Source organism: Anopheles maculipalpis, chromosome 2RL (assembly GCF_943734695.1).
Source record: "Anopheles maculipalpis chromosome 2RL, idAnoMacuDA_375_x, whole genome shotgun sequence".
In the NCBI taxonomy this organism is placed as follows: Eukaryota; Metazoa; Arthropoda; class Insecta; order Diptera; family Culicidae; genus Anopheles; species Anopheles maculipalpis.
The window spans coordinates 74,937,204-74,955,421 of NC_064871.1; the positions used below are offsets into that span (position 1 = coordinate 74,937,204).

General features: G+C 42.4%; 3 protein-coding genes and 1 non-coding gene across 4 annotated transcripts in view; 3 read left to right on the top strand and 1 right to left on the bottom strand.

The window, feature by feature from the left end:
- Window positions 1-7,204, top strand: part of LOC126567469 (cytochrome P450 6g1-like) — a 243,540-nt gene extending 236,336 nt beyond the window's left edge. Inside the window, exon 7 of the mRNA XM_050223688.1 lies at window positions 7,169-7,204. Coding sequence (XP_050079645.1) covers window positions 7,169-7,204 — 36 coding nt within the window. The remainder of the gene's footprint in view (window positions 1-7,168) is intronic.
- Window positions 1-18,218, top strand: part of LOC126556500 (uncharacterized) — a 518,397-nt gene that overhangs the window by 232,026 nt on the left and 268,153 nt on the right. The window lies entirely within an intron of this gene.
- Window positions 1-18,218, top strand: part of LOC126556088 (solute carrier family 2, facilitated glucose transporter member 5-like) — a 160,171-nt gene that overhangs the window by 31,942 nt on the left and 110,011 nt on the right. The window lies entirely within an intron of this gene.
- On the bottom strand, window positions 14,258-14,330 carry Trnaf-gaa (transfer RNA phenylalanine (anticodon GAA)). The gene has a single exon. It is a non-coding gene; the product is annotated as a tRNA-Phe (tRNA).

Consider the following 18,218-nt stretch of genomic DNA (forward strand, 5'->3'; position numbering starts at 1 on the left):
TCACGGGCAGTAATGGAGCTCAAACACGCTGTGGAGATGCATTAAAAGGGGAGGGGGCGAGGGGGAGGGAGGGTGAGGAGCTGGTGGTGCAAATAAACAAATAAACTAACAAAACGTAGACGCAGCACAGACCTAGTGTTAATAAAAACGGTAAACGTACGGCTTAGAAAGAAACGCATCGTCCCGCGATGGGCGAGTAATTATGGATGCATGCATGAAAAATATGCATTTTGTGCAAAATGTGCGTAATGCAGCAGTGGTGGAAGCGAATGAGTGAGCGTTCGCGTTCGTGACAATCGACCAGTTGACAGTGAAAATGGCTGCCATTCGCAGCGTAGGCGGTTGTGTCCAGGTTGGATAAACATCACAATCAACCGGTGTGCAATATGTGTGCACTTTGCTGTGCAAATGGTGAGGTGCAATGTACCCGGTGCTGTTGTCGTAGTTTGTTGTCTTGTTTGGTGCATTGTGTTGGCTGGCTGGCACTGACTAGGAAGCAACACGGCCAATGTGCAGAAAGTGTGCAGCAGCGTGGATTTGCTTGAATTTCTTCTTTTGCGCAGTGTGGTAATGTCTCGAACGATGGTCATGCATGATGATTTGTGGACAAGTGATTGAGCCTGGTAATGTCCATTGTCGTTTTTCATCAGCATAGCTGCAAGAGGAAATATACAAGAAATAATGTTTAGCACTATTAAGCTTACAAAATTGATTATTTAATTTATCATGCAATTCCTCTTGGCTTGATGATTTAAAACGTCTTGTCGTCCATATACTGACTTTATGGAAGTTAGCACCAGTCGCAGAAATCCTGAATTCCATACCACAGTTCAGAGTCGTTGTCTATCAGTTCAACACCCCTGGATTTCTAGTAGATAAGTCAACACCATTCTGAACCATTTCTGAGCACCTTCTGAGCTTTTTCATCTCCAATGCGACTGGAAAATTTTCGTCAGTTTTGGACAGAGTCCATGTCCGAATAGCGTGTGTGAGTAGTGGGATTTTCAAGCTACTATAAAGCCTCAGTTACGTCCGCCGCGACAGGGAATTTAGGTGGAAAGGATTCATCAGACTGCAGATGGCTGTCATTATCATTGCACTTCAACAAGCATGTGTGTTGTTGTCGGTACTGACTTTCGACTTCAGATAGATAAACTTTTGGATGACTTCAAAGATTCGACCGCTTCCCTATACATCTCACATGAGTTTCTTTACACAGGAACGATGGAGATGTCACCATAATTTTGATTTTCGTCTAGTCCTTCTCGAACTAGAGGTTTCGTAAGCTTCTACTGCACGGAAGAGACTCGAACTAATTATGTTTATGACACGCTCAGCGTATGCCAGGACTGGATTGACTTAGAAGAAAGAGGTTCCTGAAGTTTCTAGCTCAGAGTCCTCAGAGTCTTGGCCTTCGCTTGCGCAACAACGTAATATCACTGTAATTGCCCTGAAGTCTAGCTTATATCCTTCCTTGCATGTTTTATAATTGGGTTTAAGATTCCACTCACTCCACTTCGATTCGCTATCTGCCTCAGACATGTAATACATTTAAAATAAATAATTAACGACCGAAGAACCGTCTCAGTTCTGTTAACCCATACCCATACTTCAACCGGACATTTTTTTTTCCATACAAAGAAATATTATTACAAAGACTCTTCCATACGTCTAAAACAGTATGAGACGAATCTGACACCCCGATAGTTTGAAAAATAATTGCATCTGAATGACATTTTATACATCCTTTATTCATCTCCAGCAATGGTAAATTTATCTCATGATGGCAGCAATACCGTACTCCTTCAAAACCCCTAACAAAACGAACCCTCTTCTTTCACCAAAAAAAAAAAGACTTCTGCTTGCTGTTTGATTGCTATGGTTTTATACTCCACGAGAAGCCTGTTGTGCTAGAAACCTACCGTAAGGAATGAAAATTGTAGGCCCTTCTTTACAGGTCCTTTTTTGTTCCTGATCTTCCACTGACTGATCCCTTGCAGGTGTACACATCAAAACATGTGAAAAGGGGAAACAAGCAATGAAGCAAAGTGCAAAAGGATCCGTAAAGCAAACGGGAAAAATCACGGAGAAATTAGATAGTGCGAGCGAACGAAACAAAATAGCAACGGATCGAAAATGAAAAGGGCAAAGAGAGGGGCAAAGGAAAAAAAAAGAAGATCGTAGAATAGGGACTGATTTATATTCAACCCACCACAACGAACCAAAGAAGACAAACAGGGCACAGACAGGCTAACAGGAAAGAATAACAACACGTTGGATAAAAGGATCACGAGGAAGCGTAAAGGCCCTTCATCCATTATCCTCTTTGGACCGTTGTTTGACCGTTTGCTCTTTCGTGCTCGTACTAGCGATCGATGGCTTCTCATTCGGACCAAGAGCGTTGGCCTAGCATCCTAGTCATAAATTGGTGTTCAGTAATACTACGGTTGACCTAACGTCCTTACAACATCCGTAGCTTCTATTTGCTGCTTCGGATGTGTTAAAATAGGTTGGAAGATTGTTAGGATCAGCCAGCGAGAAAAGTAATGCCCGTATCAGCTCAGCAATCAGAAATAGTTTCCTTTTTTTCCGTTCGTTTAAATCTTCTAAATATCACTGTAATCTAGCGGTAGGGATATGAACGTACACAATTTTGACCAAAATTCAACGAAATCATCGTCAATCAATCGATATGCGTTGAAGGGCACGAAACAAATCGAGAAATCCCTTAAAGGCAATATCACAAAGCAAACGGAAAAGGTAGGGCAAATTAAAATTAAACTTTTCAACGGCCACGTAGAGAGGTTGGAGATTAAAAGGCCCCAGTATATAATTAGATTGCGCACCTCTAGGCCTGTAAGATGAAACGATCGTTTGAGCTTACCGAACAGAGGATCCTGCACGGTGAGGATCGTACGTTATATACGCTTCCAAAAGGATAGAAAAAAAGGATGTCCAGGTCAGACCTGTTTCTGACCTGTTTTTATTTCCTGCCTCTCCACACGTGTCCTGCATGCGACCCAATGTGACTGAGATTGATGAAGATTAATGTTACGTCACTTACCAGCGGGGTGCATGTTGTGGGATCTTCACATTGTCTTAGCACTACAGCGATTAGACGCACTTGAAACTAAACAGTGAGTTGGGAAAAAGACTACAATTTTGTTTTGTGTTAAAAGGGGAATGCATGCCAATTTATTTCATGTTTTTAATTGATTTGGCCTAAAAACCAGCTGGCAGATTACTAAATACTAGGAACACTGCATGGTTGGTAGAAAACAGTCAGATTAGACAATGCACGTGGTCCTGATACATGAAGATTGAAAAAGAGGTTCTAATTAAGTGTGTAGGAACGGCCCCGTGGTATAGGCGACAACGACGCCGGTCTTCAAACGGCAGGACCGGGGTTCAAATCCCACCGCAGTTAGGACTGACTATCCAACTATGTACGTGGTATCGGGAAGTCTAGTAAGCCATCTGACGTCCGGCGTGACCTTAGAGGTCGTTAAGCCCAGAATAATTAAGTGTACCCTCAAACTCTGAATCTCCTATTAAGAGTACCTGAGAAATATCCATAAATCTAACACCCCATAAGGTTGTAAAGCTTAATGTGACGCTCCAACTTGTAATATAAAAATTAATTGTGAAGGTTGGAACTGTTGTTTTACTCCCTTTTTCAAGATTCGTCGGGATGTGGATCTATCCGGAGTCTCTGATTTCTTTTATTTTTAAAGTATCAGTGAGGATACTTTTTAGGATATGTCTCCATAATTATCGCTTGTTGGAGGCATTCTAGCTTATCTCTATTTCGTCTTGCTCCAATACGTTTCAGACATCATTTTTTACTGATTGAGCGGTTTGTTTTAGAAGTACTGAGCGTGTCATAGCAATACCTATGGCAGGTAAGTGTAAAGGTAAATCTTCAGTTAGTTTTATTGTTTGAGCGAGCAATCTTCAGGATAACTGACAAAGCAATATTGGTCAGGTAATCCATAAGTTGAAAATCCATTTTGAAGGTTCTTTGTAACCTTTATTTGTTTTTAGGATGCTTTTATAGTATTTCATATTTATAAAAGTTCCAAGGGGAAACCTGGGTTTTCAATCCTTAATAAGCAGCAGAGGAGATTTTAACTCCGTCGATCTTAAAGTTGATCTTAAAAAATTGAGAAACCAATTGACGAAGTTGAAACTAGCTTCGCTTGGATCAAACTATTTCCTTAACAAAAACCTCCTTTGGTACTTATATCACTACACACATTCTACCTTGTTCAGATAAAATGAATAGCCAATCTGATCATCAGATCTTAAATACAAAACTATTTAGCCTAAAACCTCTAATGGAAACCTGTAACAACATGCGCTAACTATCCATAAAAAAACGGACGATTAGATGCGGAAATAAAGTATTTACTTGTTACTGCCGATCGCATGGTCATCATCACATTTGCCGTGAATGTTTTCTATTCATTCTGACGTGTCTGATCATCGCTAAACAAGCAGAACAAACCACCAAACAATCCCCATTGCCTCTCGTACCTCATCTCACTGAACGGTTCTTCCCGCTTTTTAATAGTGCTCAGGTCAGCTGAGTATTGACCGCTCCCAGCCAGTCAAAGCGATAATGGTAAATAAATAAAACCGGACACGTCATAACAGCGCATCCTGCTTTACAGCTCCCAATCAGCCTCCCTTCCGCGAACAATATTAGCTTCTAGAGGCCCCAGCTTTCCAGCACATTTGCCCACAGGCACATAAGGCTGAATTCAATTAACAATTTAAATTATACATTATCGAGCCACACAAGCCATCGACATCGCACGCCCTAACGCCTGCCCGTCAGCGCTAGCCAGCGGTTTACGGTCAGCCAACGGGCATGCAGTGTGTAACTCTCCTGTCACGCGTCACTCGACGCCGGTTTACAAATGCGCGACATGTTGTGAACATTACCGGGAGAAGCGCTAAAGCGCAGGAAGGGCGAAGGCAGAAACCGGTAAGGCAAAACCGCTAACGATCTCGGTTTCAGAATGGCCATTTCTTGTGGGAGAGTAGAACTTCTTGAACCTCAGCTCCGGGACTTATGTGTCGGAATGGCTCGAAAGGAACGCTTACCATCCGCACTTTTACGACCGATCGGTCGCTCGCTGGGTTGGTTGGGAAGGTGTGGACGACGTTTGGCCACATCCGCGATGGCCCGCGATGCTTGGAATAGTCTAATGAACCAATAAGAATTCTGACCGTGGAAAGCCCAGCCGTGGCGTGCCGGTGAGGTTTGAGCGCGAATGTGCGGACGATCGGATTACGCGTCGAATGCGTGAATGTGAGAGGTTTTGTTTTGTTCGGTTGATTCGACAAATTCTTTGAAACGGTGCTGACCAGAATCGTAAACGAACCGGAACGTGTGATGCGTACTGGTTGCGGACCGAATGCGTTGGCTAGAATTTTGTTATTTGCTTTAATGGGACCGCTAGTATATAAAGTTTTTATTTAAAGTTACAGCCCCTTAGTGGTAGAAAATAAAATCTAATTTAAACTCATTTTTCACTATTATAAACTTTTGACTAAAAGTGTCTGAATAACACCATATTTTCGCAAAACAGTTACCAATCAGTGAAAATAAAACTGCGTCATTTGCCAAAATATTATGTTGAGGGATAATTCTACAATAATATTGCAAGTTCTGCCCAGACGAACTTTAGTCTAATGGGACCTTAGCCCTGACTTTGCTCGATATAAACTCTTTAACACAACTCAACTCTTTCTGAGCCTCAGCGATCACTGCTCCTCGATATCAACAACGTGAGCTAAGAGATCGAGTTCCTTCGATAGAGTTTAGCGCGATATCACTGATATCACTGTCAATGATAAGATCGATTAGATATTCGATAAGATATCTTTGACAGGCGCCGTTCAACTGTTCATTTTGTATGATTGTCACATGGACGCCACCGTCTATGACATGTACATTGTGGGTCTTGTGTAAAAATTTGCATCTCGTCCAGAATATTTTACAACGATTCGACGAAGATTCCGATCCCTTGATCTTAGTCTAAGTTTCGATAAAACCACCAGATGTATTAGAAATTCTCGATTATTCCATGGTTGGTTTTTGAACATCGTCGATACAGCTAAATCTTATAATGATCTTATAATGTTATCATTTTTAGATCAGACTCGACAGACCCAAAATACCCCCTTGAATCAAGTACTAAACTATGTTAATGTAAATTAAATGCACTGAAGTCTATGGCAAATTCGAAAGCAAATGTGAATTAGCTGTGTGATGATAGGTTATGCCTTTGCATAGATTGTGAAAATTACAGACATGGTTGATAAACTCAGTGCGGGGTATGCCGGGTTGAACAGATTACAAACATAGTTGAATTAGTGATACATTACATCAAATGGATCTAGGCCGCCTAAATGAGTTCGGGACTCACTTATAGTGATGAGTGATGTAGGAGAGCGAAGCGGTCTGGAAGTAAAGCAAGTTGACGATGAGAGCACATTGAGCATTCCGATAGTGATCAGGAAAAGACTCGAGTGACGAATTTCATCGAGTTCCAATGGTGGAGAGCGTACCGGAATAGTTTGCGCTATACAGGTTCTAGCCGCTCTAATAGGCGAGTAGGAGTTGATTAACATACAGATGCCTACTCCAACACCGGTCTGATCAGTGAACAGTAGAGCATTTTCACGGAAACTGGATGGCAGACCTCATATCGGTTGGTTTCCTCTGATGATAATGTTGTCAAGTTATCGTAGTGCGTTTTTCGATCCAGAATAACTCCAAGTTCGCAGACGCATCGCTCGAGAGTCATGTCATTCTGTTGTAGTGGCCTGGTCGATTTACGAGGGTGATGTCAAGACGTGGAGACCTAAGGCGCTCGGATGTAATACCACTTGGCGCAACTCTTAGAGTTATCACTTGCATAACTCTTAATTGTAAAACATTTTATTTATCTGTCCGCCCTGTTTGCCGTCCGGGTCAAACAATCCTTTTTTTATACCAGGGCGTATACTACTTACGGACAAATGATTGCGTTCTGCACTTTGGAATCGATCGTATTGCGGAATAGTTGTGGTTCTGAATAGTTGTGTGGTGACGCTTTGTGACACATTTCTCTGTAGTGTGTTGGAGGTATTTTCTTGAGCATCACATGCAGGGTAGGTCCAGGATGTTCTGGAGGTGTACGTGATCAGTTGAGTCTTTGAATCGCAGTAACAATATGGTGTCATTAGCGTACATAAGATGACCTTTTAGGGGATTCCAGATATTATATTTATTGGACGAGATGAGCTAGTGTCCAGACACCAGAGAGAGACACCACATTGGTAGGGTCATAGCCATACCATCTTGAGAGGATGTAGTTGGAGAATTATGAACAGGAACATCAATAAGATATTTAAAATAAAATAATTTATAATGTTTCCAAAAAAGAAATGCTGGCCAGATGGTTCTGAATCACCGGGGGCTTCGAGTTCTTCATGTCTAATTCACTCAAGCTCAAATATACTGATGTTCAGATCTTGTAAAAAACATTACACGAAAATTGTTATTGAAGAGGGTTGAGAAACTTGAATTTCTGAGGATTAATACGTTATATTAGTGACTCTGTTCTGGTTATCTTATAAGGAAAATTTAGCATACTGCCTGTATATCAATTCATATAGCGTTGTCAAGGGTTTTTTTTTCCTATGCAGTGTCCTTATGAGGACAAAACGTTGCAATAGTAAGCCACTTTTTATCCAGAAATTAAAAATAAAATTAACATTAAAATCTCTTTTCGTTTCTATCATCCAAATGATGTAATACGAACCAAAATAAATCACCAATCGAATCATTATCGTCCAACAATCGCTCTAAAGTAGCTTTTTGTCCTATCCACTTACAGTCCGTTTAATTACCAACTTGTAGAACCACCGCTAACGCTAGACCCGACCAATTTGTGTCTTAATTGTACCAAACCAGCCGAACCAAAGCCGTCCGCGTCTGGCATTTATGCTTGTGCTTTCGTTGGCGTTACGGCTCGTCAGTTTTGTGCGCCCGCGCCACTACGGTAAAGTACGGCGACGCGAACCTCCAACCAGCGCGCGCCATAATTAAACGAGCGAAAGGCTAATCCAGCCCCCGGTCGGAGCTGATTTACGGCCTGGCGCGCCGACCAGTCAACACGGAATCGGGGCTGCAAACATGTGTACCGGGCCGGGGCGTGTTTTGCATACTCGGCCAAGCGCGCAAATGCTCGCGCAATCGCTTCCGCCGTCGAACCGGCGTTTCTGGTACGACGGTTACGGGGGGAGGGGGGGAGTTTCGTAGTGTTTTTTCTCTTCTTCCTCTTTCTAAATCGATGCTGACAGTTCCGAGTGCACTGGGGCCACGCTTTTTCGCTCGCTAAGTCGATTAGTCCGGTTGTTCCGGGGCGCGATTAGTGGCGAACCTTTCTAAGCGGAAGCGTTCCTGGGACGAGCTGGGTACAGTCAGGAAGCGTGAGTAGGCCGAGTGTGGTTTCCTTTCTAATGGTAATGTTTGTTTGGTGAGCAGAAGAAGGAGTAAATTGATAAATGGTAATATTTATAGGAAAGAGATTCAAACGCTGCGATTAAATGTACAAAAATTAAGAGAAAATTTGCAGTTCCATGCAATGCAATTAGGAAGACTTATGACGGTAAATAAGCAGCTAAACAGAAAAGTGACACGAATAACAACTTTAGAAATTATTATTCAAACAAACACAAAAGCTACAAACAATTGAACTTCGTTTTTATGTAACTCGTCAAGTGTAAAAAGCAAACCAAAGCAAAACAAAACACATCATGTACATTTAATCAAGTTTGCCAGCAAACCGACACCTGAAAGTGAGAGTGACAAATCGCTTATGACAGCATAATGGCATAATTGAGGAACTTTTTTTTCTCACTTTTCCCAACACCAACCGCTCCTTGCCCGCTGCCATGCGATGATGACATTTGCAATCTTCATCGCGCACCACACACACACACAACAGCTGAGATACAAATCTCGCGGCACAGACACCAAAATGACAGGAAGTATTACCTCACGCACCCGTTCGGCTAGCTTCCCTAGCATGAAGCCCACCCCGCTGAGGCTACAGTCCAATCAAAGGGTTTGTCGCTTAGCTCGCTTGCTCGAATGCAGTCTCGTCTCCACGAAAAAATCGACTTGTGAGATTATATTTAAACACAAAAGCAATGATCACAAACAAAGTGTATCTTAAAGGTGCGGTAAACGTGTTCACGTTGAGAAAAAAAGACGCAGAAACTGGCGCTTAAGACTGACGCGTCAAAGTTGGTGCTTTTTTTCTTCCTCTCGGAGGTTTTTAAAGCGTCCAAATAAATGCCTCGGTGCGAAGTTGCGCTGCTGTGAGCCACCTTCACCCATCATCATCATCATCCTCGTCATCGTCCGCCTCAACGTTGTCGTCGGCGTCGTGATCGTTCGACTGTTTGTACGACCTTTGCCAAGGTGCTTTCGTAACGTGTTTCCTTTCCATCCAGCCCGCAGTAATGGTTGATATTGTTGTTGCTGTCCATTTACCGCGCCGCACTGGCTGGCAGATGAACAAGTTTTGACTGGGGGCTAGCGCAAACCGCCATGGGAATTTTGCATTGTAATGACAGCGTGGCAGCGCGGATGCTGAGAAAGTGACAGGAATGTGTGTAGCGGGGTCAGTAAACACATCTACTACCCCAACAAGGGACGGTCAACAAGCGATACCCCACCGCACCTCACAAAGAGAACCGTTCTGAGTGTACGCGCACACAACGGAACGCCTCCATCCGCGGAATGGGCAGACGACAGCGCTCAGCTGATCGCGTCTGCTTCGCCGCGGAAGACACACAACCCTAGATCCGGGTTTGGATTCGCTGTGGATGGTTCTCGCACAGTGGCGTGTGCGACTTGTGAGATACGCAGACTTCGCTGGCTTGGATCATAAATCCCGCTCCACGCCAACTAATTGCTGTCAGCTGTTGGAAGTGGTGGAGCGCTATCGGTGGGAACCTACGGTGCCATGTGAAGGTGTAATTAGACTGTTTGGGCTCTCAACCAAAACTGGGCGCTTAATGTAAACACCGGAATGAATTGTATTGCTGCCTGATGAATTATTCAATCATTGGTAAATTGATTTTGACGTATATTTCAGCACTTGTTTTTAGATTCGTAGGTTCCAATTCCAATATGGTTCTGACGTAGATGAAAAGTGAGGAAAAACGACATTTGTGGTTCTTGGTGGCTGATCCTCTCCCAACAAGAAACAAACAAATTAGTGAAGCAGAACGTGTTTTAGCTTCAACTTTTTTTCAAAAATGTTGGGTGTCATAATTTATTTTAGTGTGTCCTAATTTTGTAACGACGTCGTTGCTTTACGTCTATGTTTTTTAAATATTCTTATCAATATCATAAATTTTAAGTTCATTTGAAAGTTATGAGAAACCATCATAAAATATTATGAGAAACAAACATCAATCTTTTGTTTGCTTTATCGAAAATCTAACAGCATGATCCCATCAGGACCGTTCCCCAGCAGTGAGGACTAACTGTCCAACTACGTAGTATAAACCAGTCTAGAAAGTCAATCAATGATCGACGTGATCTATTGGATCGTTGAACGAAGAAGGTGAAGAACAACGATTAGTGATGGATCTTTTCGACTCTTGACTATTTTTAAGGATCCGACTTCTAGTCGAACTCACATTTGCTTTGCTACACCCACGGGTCAACCAGAAGTCGTTGTTGTACGGAATACGATCCGATCCGGATCGCCTAAGGATGGCTCCGGCTCCCGGTAGGTTTGGATCGATCCGCTCATAATTAATGCGAACAGTCCAAACTCAACACTTTTAATTTTGATAACGATGGGCCCCGATATCCATTTCGCCAAAGGACTTCAATTCGTCTTTTTCGTCCCCACCGGCACATGGGCATGGGGACGTCTACAAGAGGGCCTCAACACCATTTCGGCTTAGGGCATCAGAATGGCTAAATCCGGTTGCGAACTAGATTTTAATGGACTTCGGCAATATTCGAAGTATTTCTGAACGCTGAAATCTGCTCATAATTAAGTGCAATATTTTCATATCGAAGTGGATTCAGTGGTAATATTTCGATACTTTTTTTTAAGTTTGGGTGATATCTCTTAAGTTAAAACTATACATCTACAGGGTTTAACATCCCTTAGAACATGCATCAGAATAGCTTGAATAATGCACGATTCAAAATGCATAATATTATGGTCCCACATACCTTGTTCTTGGCCATCGGCTTGGATACGGAACGGTTCGGGGGTTCATTTTAGAATATTTCGATTAATTTCTCAAAACCAAATCACCTAAGGAAAGAAAAACTCACCTTTGTATGATAAATAAACTCATCGTCAAGGTACAAAAAGTATCGAATCTGACGATGTTCTAAAATAATCGATAATAGTGTTATCAATTGATAAATGTGTCGAAAAAGGATGTGTATCTCGAACTCCGCATTATTTGTACTATTCTAATGCATGTTCTTACTTACTTATCAGGCGTTACAACCGCTTTGCGGTCTTGGCCTGTCGCATTCGTCGTCCGCCAATTCGTTACCCCGGCCTTGATGGCAGATGATTCCACGCCATCCTTCCACCTCAATCTGGGCCTACCACGCCTCCTCTGTCCGTGTGGACGGCCCTAAACGACTTTCTGCGCTAGAGTGAAAAGGACTTTTCGTCGTTGTAGCGGCTCCTCCGTTGTCCTTCCACACATACGGGGCCAACGATCCTTCTGAGTCCATGTCTCAGAGGCGTATGTGAGTACTGGGACTATAAAGGTACGATACAGTCCTAGCTTCGACCGTCGTGACAGGTTTTTTTTTATGGTGAGATGTTTCCTCAGGCTGTAGAATGACTGGCTGGTTGCCAGCATCCTAACGCTCAATTATGTCTCTATGCTGTTTTCGGTGACTCCAAAGTTTCGATCACCTATCCGTACACATCACCCCCACGTAGTTTCGGATTTCTTATTAGGGCCGCTGATTGGTGCCACCATCAATATGGTCTTTGCCTCGTTAATCTTCAATTTGGGGTTTTTCGCCGCCTGCTCGATCCTGTGGTAGGCTTCTGCTACCTAGGAGAGCCGTATATCAATGATATCTATATAATCAGTGTATACCAGGATGGAGCCCATCTCCCAGACGCCCATCCCCGGTTGGGATTCATGGCTCATCGCTCTTTCTCATGGAAAGAGCTCATGGCTTCGTAAAGTGTTACCCTGGCTATGCTATCATATGCGGCCTTGAAATCTATGAGTACGTGTTCTATTGCTGTTCAGCCATCTCCTCCAAGATTTACCGCATTCGGTAAAGATCTAGTCAGTGGTAGATTTTCCGTTTCGTAATCCTCTTTGATAGTTTCCAACTATCCGTTCAACGAAATGGACAAGCTTATTCTGAAGGATTAGGGAGAAAATTGTGTAGGGATATGTAGGCCATGCAATGCATGTTCTATGGGCTGTTAAATCCTGTTTGTATCGAACAAAGGGAATCGCTCTAACAGCGATTCCAGCTCTGAAATATATCAGTTTTTTTTTAGATCAGCATCGTGCCAATGTTCTATAATATCCAAATTTATGTCCTAATACTGACAATCATTTGTATTGATAATTTGGTCTTCGAATGTTGCAGATATTCTCTAAATTGCTGTCGCTCTAGCGCGGCCAATTGAGGATGAATCGCCTTTTAAAAACATTTCAAAACTGATTGATTTTCCAAAAAAAATCTAAAACATCGACTGTGCGTTTTTGGTAATTGAAATCGATCTCAACCAACAAAGTTCAGAATTTCATTCATCATTTGATGATGTTTTGGAAATATGTTAACAAATGTCTAATACATATTATAACACATCTTGTACTAGCAGAAGTAGCTTTAAATCTATCTAAATAGTTTGCTGATCCATCCTGACTAGCTCATTTTGATCGATTTATTTCTGAGGCTATGCCGGTCATCTTTTAGTGACTTAATAGACCTATTGATACAACTAGTTCAACATATTCATACATTCCATTAAATCTCCGACCCTGCCGTGAGCATCGCTATCTCCTTTCGCCCTAGTATATAACCTTAATAATAATTTTAATGGATTAATTTGAGACAAGTTTGTAATAAACGTGCGCATGGCAAGTTAAATAATCAAAAGTTAAATATATTTTACATAACACAAAGCTTTTTTTCCACAATCTTCTATATGACTCACATTTTCTGTTTAGCAGTTAGGGAACAGAAATATCTATTACCTGGAACGAATCGCTACCAAAACAGAGCAGATCGTCATAAATAATTGTTTCACATTTCGATTATGATGCACCATTCAAATGAGTGCCTTTCATACGCCACACTAGTTGCCACTTCCGAATTCGATTTGAAACGTGAAAATGGGCTTCCCATTGTTAAACTCTGTTCCTCTGTTTAGCGCTCACCGCAACACCGCTAAATATGTATAACTCAACGCGGAAAATCGTTACCAGGCGTTGCGTTACTCTTTTGTCCATCAGCCAGGACGGAAGCCGTAGAGGGTTGGAACACCCCCATGCCTGCTCCATCCTCCCCAGCACACTACAATGTAATTTAGTGTTTGGGTTGGATGGCGGCACGCTTTGGGAGAAGCCGGAACCATCCATACATTCGGCTAACAAACACATGACCCACTTCCGGACGTCTGGCGCGCACAGTTCGTGGGTGCTTCCTTCCGTGGCAACACGCGGGTGGAAAACGGTAACAAAAGAAAATGCCACCCACCACACCCAGCCCAGTGTGGCTGCCAGTGAAAGTGGTGAAAAATGTATGATTGATTGTGGAATGGCCAAGCGGTTCCGAATGGGTGCATCTGTACTATAGTCACCTAATTGGGTGAACAGCAGAAGCTCGTGTTAGAATGAAAACCGGGGATGTTCTTGAATGGTGCCATTGTTCCGCTTATTAGAGTGTTTTCGGCTTTCTTTCTGTCCAATTTTTGGACACTCGAAACAAGCAAATGCCATCAAATTAAATCAAGTTTTTGTTGTAGTGTGTTGTCACTTTTTTTATTCTGTGTACATTGATACTTGTTCAAATTGCCGATAAAAATCTACTTTTTTCAGATATTTTTTTTGTAGTTTTGTAGATGTTTAATGTCCTGAGTTTAATGATTTCCTAGCGCACTATATTATTATTGATACGCTTTAATTGTTAAATTATACAAAAATACCATTATAAAGAGTTGTTTTCTAATGCCGAAACCCGGGATTGAACCGGGGACCTTTAGATCTTCAGTCTAACGCTCTCCCAACTGAGCTATTTCGGCTGGATGAGAACTGATTGTATTTAGCAGCTGGGGTTCTGGTTGCCCTTGGTCTGCAACCACAGTCTTATCAGGGTTTCGTCGGCGGATAGACCTTGCACGGTTACACATGCACTTTGGTTCATGTTACATTAACTGATTAAGCTTATCAGTTGAATTATTCCCCAGGAAATGCAATGTACAATGATTTACGAGTATTGCTTTGTTTTTTTTTAAATTAATCTTTTTATGAGTAAACAATATAAAAGTATGGATGATTGATGTGTGCTTGTTTAATTTATTATTTTTATTGGTTATTAAAAACAGAAAACTTCCAAACAGATACTTTGATGTAAACATTCAATTCAAACAATTAATCAGAACAGCAGATTTTATTAGTTGAAAAACGACATCTACTCTATATATTCCCAGACAGCTTGTACTAACGGTTTTTTTGCTTTGTTTTCCGCTAACTATAACGGCTTTTAAAATCCTTCGTGAAGCGTGGAAATAGATTCCCTAATGCCAGCATAATTGTGCTTTATTAACCGTTACAAAAGCAAAACGAAAATCCTCACCCAGACTTTGTTTTAAAAACAGAACATTTCACAACCCTGCGTCCCAGCGGGCGTCAGGGTGGGTAGGGTTGACGTTGAAGTACCGATCATTGATTCCCTACCATAGGGGCACTCCCTCTCTCTCTCTCTCCCCCTCAATGCTCTCAAGTCCTCGAGCTGGCAATTGGCCCTAACGCGTGCTGGTCACGTGTGAACGCTTTTCTTGCACTTTCCCCACGATCACCCGGATGGACGAAACGGCTGGCCGACAGCCGAAACCGGTACATTAAATACTTCCGATCCTTTTTTTTCACTCCGCTCCGAGGACGTCGAGGTAGGGAATCTCTGAATCCCAATGAAGGGGTCTATGCGAAATGCAGCAGCACCTCCCCGATGCGGGTTTAGTTTCATTTATTTATTACCGCAAACCCTCGGCGAGATTCGTCCGGCTAAGTGTGTCCCGCACGCGGTGCCGCGTCAATTCGGAAGGGGGAACATCGGAAATTCTAGAACATAGAAGTACCACTTCAAGCGACTCTGCATAGATTGTTTCTTGTGGATGGGAAATTCGTTACCGTTCCGGTTCAGGTTTTCCCTGCTTGGGACCCTTGTTGCAGTACTGGTTGATTTTCCCACTTTCCATCCAATTGACAGTCATTAGAATCCTTACCGGTTGTTGTAGCTGCCGTACGATGCAGGACAACTGACTGACGGCAGGGAACTTACCTTGGGTTTGTTCCGAAAGGGAGTCGAACGATACCAGTGTGTTAGGGGATTGTTTGTGAGCGTGATGCCACTGTTGACATGCCGGTACATAAGGGTCACAATTAGCGCATTAAGTGAGGTTGACGTGGTGCTGCCGGTATAATAAACGAACTAAAGAGGCTGCTTTAATTGATGATCAGCAACAAAAAAGGGGAAACGGATGAAAGGCGGCCTTCATCATTATAAAACGATATAATAACGCTTTTCGAAGATATTTGGTTGTCATATTTGTAAGTCTAAAATGAATTGGTAAACAAAATCAGTAATAGTGGAGATCATAGATAAAATGGATACCAACAACATATACACTACTAGGACTTCACCAGGACAAACCAGGACTCTGAAGACAATAGATTTTGTCGCATTAATCCTAAGTCCTTATGCTAAGTCCTCGTGAATTTTGGATATATGTTATGTTTTAGCTTGCATATCAAAGTTTGTGAATCGAGTCTCATCTAGATATGGTACCTAAGTCACATAGCGTGAAGAATGTTCATATATTTAAGTATTATGTCATTCGCAAAGCTAATGAACTTTGAGAGATCGTGTGTTCCGCAAAACCTGTTCCGTATGGAGATCTTCAGAGACAAAAATTTGGAATATATCGACAGGATGCCAGACTCTTTCATGCATATTATCTTATCAACTGAAGTACCTCACCCAAATGGACCATAAAATTTCTTGGTGTTCCAAGAATACGGCGAAGCATGACATCATCAGGAATCTCCAACTTGGCGTGTTTTGTTTGTTGAAATCTGGTGCTTCTTATTTCCGAAGATCACAGCTTCTTAACGCAATGTTTGCTGCAAATTCTTTATAATACTGTTACGGATATGTACGTTTCAACATTCATTGCTTACTTCTCAACCACCCAACTCAAGGTTCTAGAGCACTGGCGCTAAAAAAAATGGTTCGTGAATTCTAAAAACCAATCTCTTTCCCGCACTTGAAGGACCCGTTCCAGAACTTCATGATAATCAGCATCATGATTGATTTGGCTCGGCGCTAAAGCTAAACCCAACGTGTCAAGTGAAAAGATGTGCTATTTATTAACATTGAGCAACGACACACAAAACATCCCTTGCACAAACTAGAGCTCTTGGAAGGTGTGGGTTGATGTGTACCCAACTATGGACACCTTCACCATCAGCTCAGTCGACGAAGAAGAAGAAGGTGTTTTGCTCTAGTGATTGATGGACTTTGATTTAATTCGCTCTGATTCTGATAGACATCACTCAACGGAAATCCCGTCAACTAATCGCAATAGAGACTAGGTTAGGACAAAAGGTGTTTCTTAATGCTATTTCTTCAACTTTGCATGTCGCGCCTAGCAATCGATTTCAAGATCAACCGATCTACCCGAAGGAGGGGAAGCATCTAGAAGCTATTTTGAGGGGGGGTTCACTTTGGCAGAAATGGATCGAATCGTCCGCTGACGTACGGTTGAGTGCGACCTGTAGACGCTTAATCGTCGGCGATTTTTGTGTCTAGCATGGCAATGAGTGTGAAGTGAAGATTTTTCACTGTCAACGGGCAAGAAACGGTTCCGTAAGATGTTCGTCTTTAGGGCGGTGATCAGTGGTTTCCGTGCGGGAAGGAGTTGTTAAATGTTGTCCGTTTGCTTGGCCGACTGTAAATGATGGTAAAATAAAGATTGGTGTCCAGGAAACTGGTTTGAAATAGGAGTAAAATATTGTTAACATTCAGAACGAACATCGTAAAAGCAGATTGGAATGGAACTAATCTCATTGGATTCCACTAAAAAGAGCATTTCGATGAGGTATTAATATCGGTAGAAGAGTAGTAAAAGTGTTGAGTGCTTTGACATGACGTTCAAGGAATAGTTCTTTGAGTCTTGCTTTTGAAGGAATTGTAAGAAATTTAAAGTTCTTCAAGTCTAGATTTAATGTAAACCATGGCCAAGAATTCGAGCATAAGTTTTTTGTTATATCCTAAAGGACAGCCTATATTTGGCTTCAATAAGAACTTAAAAGCATCTAAATTTAGCACTCAAACCCATCCCAACTTGTTTCCTGTCTAGCTCGCAAGATTGCTATCGCTGGACCCCTAACCCGCTTAACCTTCAGCCTGAAAACAAAAAAGACCACAATCATAGAATCAACTCTCCCTCAGGGTAGTAAATAAGCCACCACCAACACGAAACCAAAACGAGGAAACGATTCACACGCTGAAAACGGACAGGGAAACTTTCAATTTCTAATATGTCCATAATCGCGCAACGTCGCTGTTCTCGCGATCGCGATTGATTAACGGACGCGGAGGGTATTAGACGACGCTCTACCATAAAAACGGTGTACCATTTGACGTGCGGTCTCGGTGGATGCGAGAATGCGAATCAAATTCTGGCAGCGGTGAGCTGGTGGAGATCTCACCTTCCACCAGTTTGACAGTGTTTCCTGTAGTCGTGACTGTTCGATGCTCTTCCGCAGCTTACTTCCCTTGGCGTCGTCGCTGCTGAAATAGACGTGGTACCACAGTATCGGCACACGACTGACTCGATCACCTTTTTCTAACGGGGGGGGCCATAAAAACCGAAACCACTGCTACTCCCACTGGTGCCGCTAACCCT